Source organism: Saccopteryx bilineata, unplaced genomic scaffold (genome assembly GCF_036850765.1).
Source record: "Saccopteryx bilineata isolate mSacBil1 unplaced genomic scaffold, mSacBil1_pri_phased_curated manual_scaffold_159, whole genome shotgun sequence".
Taxonomy (NCBI): Eukaryota; Metazoa; Chordata; class Mammalia; order Chiroptera; family Emballonuridae; genus Saccopteryx; species Saccopteryx bilineata.
In genome coordinates, this window is record NW_027095561.1 from 36,005 (window position 1) to 44,140 (window position 8,136).

General features: G+C 46.8%; 1 pseudogene and 1 gene segment (V, D, J or C); both read left to right on the forward strand.

Annotated features, from left to right (window-relative positions):
- The first annotated feature begins 1,321 nt into the window (after positions 1-1,321).
- On the forward strand, positions 1,322-1,943 carry LOC136318408 (immunoglobulin heavy variable 1-3-like; annotated as a pseudogene).
- A 4,929-nt stretch (positions 1,944-6,872) lies between these two features.
- Positions 6,873-7,920, forward strand: LOC136318407 (immunoglobulin heavy variable 3-11-like; the record flags this gene model as incomplete). The annotated part of the segment is given in 3 exon segments: positions 6,873-6,982; positions 7,084-7,499; positions 7,763-7,920. Coding segments are annotated over 3 exon segments (620 nt in total), but the record flags the coding sequence as incomplete, so codon positions are not given.
- Between the last annotated feature and the right edge of the window lie 216 nt (positions 7,921-8,136).

An 8,136-nucleotide genomic window follows, 5' to 3' on the forward strand; every position in this document is an offset into this window, starting at 1 on the left:
CCATGGGAGTCTAATAAACTGAAGGTCTGTTTGGTTGTCCCTGATGAAGACAAAACCATTGCAACCCCATTCTGGGAATCCAGCCATGACACCTGTCTGTCCATGAACAATGCACAGTACTTTGAAACTCACCTGAAATCTGAAACTTAGCTTAGTTTTAAAGCTAAATATGTCTTATGTACATGATTCTAGATGCTGTCTTTCACTATTTCAGGAATAAGGAAGAAAGATTGATCTGGTTAAACAATGAGGAAAATCACAACACAATGAGATGACAATTCCAGATGTGAGTCACCTCAGACGAGGATAATTCACTGTCTGTGTAAAATCAACTCCCATGAACATGGTTCCTTTTCCCATTTTTCACATAGATACATCCCAATAAGTTGGTTTCCATTTCCAGTGAACACCTGTTATGTGTGGACACGGTGACAGCACTCCCCAGAGTCACACGCAGATTTGAACTGGGACTGTGAGAGGGAAGGAATGGATCTCCTGAAATTAACTATTGCTGAGCTAGCAAAGCCCCGACATGTTCCCACTCCTGCCCTCTGACTAGAATGACGTCCCAGGTCCATATCAACAGATCCTCAAGGAGAATCTAAGTCTGAATATGCAAGGCTGACCAGTTTTCTCTAAAATTGATATTCAGTTCCTGTATTAGGAGTTAATTTGTATGATTTATTCATTCTGCAATCAATGGACAAAGAACACAATGCTCTTTATATCCACAATGTTATTTATATCTTTAATTCCATATTAGTAATTGCTACCTAGGTTTTCCATAATCAATATGGTATAACTGAAACATGATTATTCCAAATCTTTACCAGCATGTTCATGTAAACATACATGGTCATAACTGAGTTTATTCTATGTCTTCAAGTTTTTTAAATGACCTGCAACTGAGTCTAGAGAATAAAAACAAAAATGAGGGCAGTGCAGCTGGAAAATGGTGTTCTTTCACGGAGATTCAGGAACACATTACTAGAGGCAGATGCATGGGAGGTTAAGTTTGGGCAGTAAGATTAATGGAGTTGAAATGGAAGGTGCCGCTGAGGTTCTCACTGTCTCATCTCGTGGATCAAAGACCCAGGAAGAGACACACATTTTCCAAAAACAAAAGAACTTGAAGCATGAGACTCCCAGATAAACCTCTATCTTCCCTCAGATGGAATCAACACTTCATTTATGAGTTTGCCTCTTTAATATGCAAATGAGGCAAGGTAGATTACTAAAATATGGATGTGTCTGTGTCCTGAGAGCATCCCTCACAACCACACCTTCCCCAACACAAGTCCTGACAGCTCAGCCCCTCACCATGGACTGGAGCTGGAGAGCCTTCCTCCTGGTGGCCGTGGCTGCAGGTAAGGGGCTCTGCAGTCCCTGGGTTAATGGGGACCAAGCACTAGTCAGTGGGGAATTCCACACACTCCTGTCTCCTCTCCACAGGTGTCCACTCCGAGGTCCAGCTGGTGCAGTCTGGGGCTGAGCTGAGGAAGCCTGGGACCTCAGCGAAGGTCTCCTGCAAGGCTTCTGGATACACCTTCACCAGCTACTATATGAACTGGTTGCGACAGGTTTCCAAACAAAGGCTGGATGGATGGAGTGGGTTTACCCTGGTGATGGTGACACAAGCTACTCACAGAAATTCAAGGGCAGAGTCACCATGACTGCAGACAAGTCCACGAGCACAGCCTACATGGAGCTGAGCAGCCTGAGAGCTGAGGACACGGCCGTGTATTACTGTGCGAGACACAGCGAGGGGAAGTCAGTGTGAGCCCAGACACAAACCTCCCTGCGGGGACGGGAGGGCCGGGCTGCAGGGGGCGCTCAGGACACCAGGGGGCGCTCCGGACCCACGGAGCCCGAGACCAGCCCCAGGAGCAGGTGCAGAGGGAGGTGGGGAAGGAAGGGGCTTCCTGTGGGAGCAGGGTTTCCTCTCAAAGCTCCCAGCTGCAACCAGGGGCACTTCTTCCTTCTTCTCTGTGGCACTAATTCCTCATATTCTCACTGCAGACAACAAACAAGGCTGTCTCATTGCCTGTTTGCATATATGTCAGTAGTTATATACAAAACTCTCATTCACCATATTCCATTTCTTTATTCTGACAGAGACAGAGTGAGTCAGAGGAAGGGAGAGATTACTTTCTCATATGTGCCTTAACCGGAGTGGGGTTGGGGGTACAGCAGAGCAAGTGATCCCACACTGAAGCCCGATGAACCCGCATTCAAGCCGGTGACCTCAGGGTTTTGAAGCTGGGTCTTCCCCGTTCCTGTCTGACGCTCTAACCACTGCACCACTGCCTGGTCAGGCCGAATTACATTGTTTTCTGTGTTTTTTTCTTGACAAATAAACCATACCGAGTGCTCTCGCCTTCTCTGTGGTTGGGAAACATTTCCCTGCAATGCAGACGCCAGCATAGTCGAGAAACCTGTGTACAGAGCTCAGGCTCTCTGTCCCCTCCTTGCCCACAAGTCCCCACATTGTTCAAGCCTCTGACACACACGTGACCACACAGTGATTGTGATTCTCCCCCAGGACGTCCACCTACAGGCCTCTGTCCTTCCCGCCACACGGTGTTAAGCTGTTCATTCTCACTCACTCAGGTGGAGGTGTACACATACTGCAACGCCTGGTTTAAATAATCACAGTATTTTCAATGTGAATTACCTTAGATTTCTTTTGAAAATGACTCGTGATGACAGTGATGTTCCAACTACAAAATATAGGATAATTTCCCATGTCAACACCTTGAACTCAATCATTCCAAACTTAATCATCACTGCATATCCTGTCACATAAGAGAACACACACAGGTCCCAGCAGTGAGAATAAAAATATTCCTGAGGGTCAGTGTCCTAACATCACAGTACCCTGAGGATCAGGGCCTCACACACTGCAGGAACCTGGGGGCAGCTTACCTTCCTGCATACTGGAAGCTGTGTGTGTGAGAGTGTGAGTGTGCACATGTTGGGGTGCACATGGGGTTCTGATTGTGTGTGCAATGTGATTTTGTGTGTGTACATATATGTTTTCTTCTCTGTGCCGAGTCTCCCAGAGCTCACAGAACAAGGGCTTTCCCCATGTAAATGAGAACCAGGACAAAGGGAAGCCCAGCCCCATAGAAACCCTGAATCCCTCCCTGTGGCTGGGTGTCAGCCTGAGGACAAAAGTCTGTCACGGACACAGGTCCTATTTCTTCAAAGTCACCTGGTGCCCATTTCCTAAAGATTTCTCAGGAGACATTTATTTACCAAACACCTGACCTTCCACCCATATGGGAGTTTTCTTCCTGCCCTGCAAAGTCCACACCACAACCCACCGCCTCTCCTGGCTGCAGGTCACTTAGAAGCCTCAGCTGCTCCCTCATTGGGTCTCATATCCTTATGCAACCCCCCATGAACATCTAAGTTAATTTTTACACTTTCTCTTGTTTTTGTGTCAAATTACTATGATTATTAGCCCAGCTGGAGTGACTTTGAAAAGTGGGACAGAATTTGTCTTTTCTGCTCTCACAGCAGGCTAAGTATTAGGAAATTATTCCTTAAGGTATATTTGTCTAGTAACCTCATTTACACTATTTTTTGAATGATTCATTGTTATAGATAAGGACTAATATAAGTTATTTCATATGTGATTAAAACCCAGCACTGTTATTATCTTTGCAGTTAGAAATACTGGAAGTTTTCTGTGCACTGGCAGTTCTACCCTGAGGACTCTGAGACTTTTACAAATGTCCTGTGTGTTCTCTGTCACCTCCTCACGTTCCCTCAGTGCAAGATGCTCCAGGACCATCTCTATGTTTTCTCCCCAGGCCTTTCAGAGCCTTGTAGCTAAGGATTCCTATTTCACTCACTTACGAATAATATTGTAAACCAAGATGTTGAGATGACACACTTGTTTGTTGGGGTGTTATTGTTGTGGAACCTCCCAACTAATAGATTTTTAAAACAAAGACAAAGTGGGGGGGCACAGTTTCTTTGGTAACAGAGTCCAAGCAGCAATCAGAAGAGTCTGGTCACAGTGACCTGAAAGTTGAGTCTTTAGTTACGATGTTTCTAGAAAATTAGTTGCTCTAAGGACTACTGAATTCTTACTTGACTTGTCTACATGAAAGCACTGTATGGAAAAGAAAAGGCCCTGGCCGGTTGGCTCAGCGGTAGAGCGTCGGCCTGGCGTGCGGGGGACCCGGGTTGGATTCCCGGCCAGGGCACACTGGAGAAGCACCCATCTGCTTCTCCACCCCTCCCCCTCTCCTTCCTCTCTGTCTCTCTCTTCCCCTCCCGCAGCCGAGGCTCCATTGGAGCAAAGATGGCCTGGGCGCTGGGGATGGCTCTGTGGCTTCTGCCCCAGGCGCTAGAGTGGCTCTGGTCGCAGCAGAGCGACGCCCCGGAGGGGCAGAGCATCGCCCCCTGGTGGGCAGAGCGTCGCCCCTGGTGGGCGTGCCGGGTGGATCCCGGTCGGGCGCATGCGGGAGTCTGTCTGACTGTCTCTCCCCGTTTCCAGCTTCAGAAAAATACAAAAAAAAAAATTAAAAAAAAAAGTAAACAACAATAAAGAGAAAAAAGTCTATAACTTCAATAAGCATCACAGAGATTCAAAGTTATTTAATTTCATACACTGAGTCAATTTTCAAGACAGAAGCACTGGAATGAAGGGGAGGTCAGGTCCCTTGATGACGATGACACCACACTACTGAAACACTGCCTGCTCTTGCCTTCCCCAAGGGACTGTGATGATTCTAGGGAGACTGAATTGAGAAACAAGAAATAATTTTTTTCAAGGATTAATGTTAGTTGTCTCTGAATGATATTAATTTCAGATCTCAGATGTCGCTGTGTCAACACTGGGGCTGATAAAGATCAGGTGTTCCAGGCAGTCTGCCCTCAAGTGCTTCTCACAGGGTCACAGAGAGTCCTTGACCCATCCTGTGGTCACTCCCCACTATGGATGGTGTAACTGATCTTCAAAGAACATACTGCAAACTGAGGACTGCAATCCCATGGTTTCCCGGACCTGAGGACTCAGGATATTATGTTAAAAAATGAAAAATGAAACCATTAAAACTGCCTGGAGTCATCGAATTAAAATACAAAATTTGGAGACTTCTGCCACAACCAAAGCATCCAAATATCCAGGTGATTCCTACCTCATCCACACTCGTTTATTTATTTGTCTGGGTGTGTGACACAGATACTGGAGAAATACAGTGAATAGTTGTAACTTAACATGGTGGTGACTCCAATATGAGCTCTCATAACAGATGTGATTTCAGTGCTCAGCAAACTAACATAACCTGCTCCCTGGAATGGGGCTACTGACCTCGGAAATGCTGTTTTCTCAGTACCTGTTAATGGAGCCATAAATAGTATGGGGCTGATGGTCCAGTTAATGGCAGGTGTACAGAAGCAACTCTGTTTCAAGCTGAGGGATGAAATGGACCCTCATGGTCCCACCTCATGCTTTCACTGCACGATGTCCTTTCTAATCCCATTGGCTCAGGATGGATGTAGTACAGGGAAGTGTGACACTCAAGTCATGAAACAATGTGACAATCCCTCAGAGTGATGAGAACAACATCTCTGGAGAGAAGGTGGGGAGAGAAGCAGGAAGATCAGGGAGTCTGACCTCAGTCCCACTTAACAGTTAAAAGCAGATACACACAGGTAGAAATTTATTATTCAAATATAGTCATGTCCATCCATTTTAAAATCATATCTCATTCATAAAACTCAGTAAAACTATCATTTTACTAGTTTCTCCACTTAAAGTCCAACCACTAAGCTGCAAATACCAAATTGACCAGAATTCTCCCATTATTGTTCCTAAATGGATATTAAATATGATACGAAATATCCTCATTTTCCATGTCCTCGTGTCCCTCTATCCTTCACACAGTAAAATCCAGAAATTAAATGTGAGTTCTTCCAACCACAAGTCCTGGGAGTATAGAGAGTAAGCTGGATAAGTCACAAGGGTCATGCAGCCTGCATGGCTCAGAGTGACCACTAGGGGTCACCGTCACCTCAACCATCCTGTTCCTGGATGTCCCAGAGCGGTTATATGTGCAACTTCACTGGAGAACACGGTCTTCAATCTCAACGCCTGTCAGGAGTAAGGATCCATTTCTCTTTCTAGACACTCTGGGAGTTCAGTTCCCTCCAGGTTCTCACACTTGCCAGACCCATTTTATCGCTCACCTGTTCCAGTGTTGGTTCTTCACACACAGATAAAGTGCTCCTACTGGGAATGTAACATTCAACAGCCTCTCCATCAGCTCCATGAATCTCTAAATTCTCAGGGTCTCTGTACTCAGCAACAGAAAAGTGCCTTCTCAACACTCAGTCTTCTTGGTTTCCATGAAGGTCCAGAGGCCAGAGGAATGTAGAGCCAAGGCACCAACATCACCACGTACACAAAGTTCACTGTCACAGATATGCAATCTGTGGTCTCTTCCCAGGTGTGTACTTCTGTACAGCCCTGAAGTGTAGGTAACACTAGATGCAGATGTTCATTCATGCTCTCATTGCAGACAAGGGTTTCTGCAACCTCACTGTGCAGGCCCAACTCAGACCTGGATTTGTCTCAGGGGAGCAGTGGGGACCAGTGGGAAGAAACACTGACTCAGACATGAGGCTCACTGTTACCAGATGAGGTTTTTTAAACATGCCCAAATCCACATGTAATTCCTTATTTTAATGGCAATGTTGTCATGACCACCCACTCCACAGGAAGCTCACACCAGCACTGAGGCTCTACCCTCTCTGTAGTTACCCACCCCAGACCTCCTTATATAGTAGGAAGAGGACATGCAAATAGGGCCCCTCTGCTCATGAAAAGCAAACCAGCCCTGACCCTCTGAGTCAGGAGTCAAACACCGGATTCCTATCCATGCCCTTTCCCTGTTCAGGGCTAAACACAGACCACTCACCATGGAGTTTACAATCAGCTGGGTTTTCCTTGTTGCTGTTTTCAGAGGTAATTATAGAAAAGAAGACTCTTAGTATGTGAGTGGTTGTGAATGAGAGAAACTGTGGGTGTGGGACAGTTCCTTGACCAAAACATCTTTTTGTTTGCAGGTGTCCAGTGTGAGGTGCAGCTGGTGGAGTCTGGGGGAGGCTTGGTGAAGCCTGGGGGGTCTCTGAGACTCTCCTGTGCAGCCTCCGGATTCACCTTCAGTGACTACTACATGCACTGGGTCCGCCAGGCTCCTGGGAAGGGGCTGGAGTGGGTTTCTAGGATTAGTGATGATGGTGACTACATATACTATGCAGACTCCGTAAAGGGCCGATTCACCATCTCCAGAGACAACGCCAAGAACACATTGTATCTACAAATGAAGAGCCTAAGAGCCGATGACACGGCCGTGTATTACTGTGCGATAGACACAGCGAGGGGAAGTCAGTGTGAGCCCAGACACAAACCTCCCTGCAGGAGGGGCCGCCACCACCAGGGGGCGCTCCGGGTCTCTGAACACAAGGACCATCAGGAGCAGGTGCGGTTGGAGGGGAAGGGCTGGTTTCCTGTGTGGTTTCCTCCTCATGTCACAGTTCCCCTCAGGGAACATGTCTGCATTCCTAATTCTGCACTTCCCTTTGATGTCTCTGGGGCAGAAATGTCTGTTGTAAACACAGCTTTCTCTCATGAACAAAGACAGAGAATCTCTTTCAGCTCTTCATGGGCCAAATGACCAATTAATTGTCAAATCCACGAACCTTCATCAGCTGATTCTAACCAGAGGCTCTGCTGGACTCACAGGGAAGCTCAGCACCCCACAGCTCAGTGTCCCAGCCTGTCAGCAGCAGAACTCCTGCAGATGAATATCAGACACCAGAGACGAATGAACCCAAAGCTGGAGCAGAAGGCGCACTGGTTGTGGTCATTGATAACACACCACCCCCTGTCACCGACAGCAGGTGATCAGTGGAGGCAGAGAGACCCATGGTTTCTTGGAATAAATAACCACGCTGATGATATCACACACAGAACGATGATAAAATCAATTATCACTTCATTGGGTGTTTGTTGAAAGCAGGGCAGGGATTTCACAAGTCAGCAGTGGTTGGATCACAGCAGGTGAAGGGACTCTTTCAAGATTTTATTGTGATTCCGTGGTGAGGACGAGGGTCCTG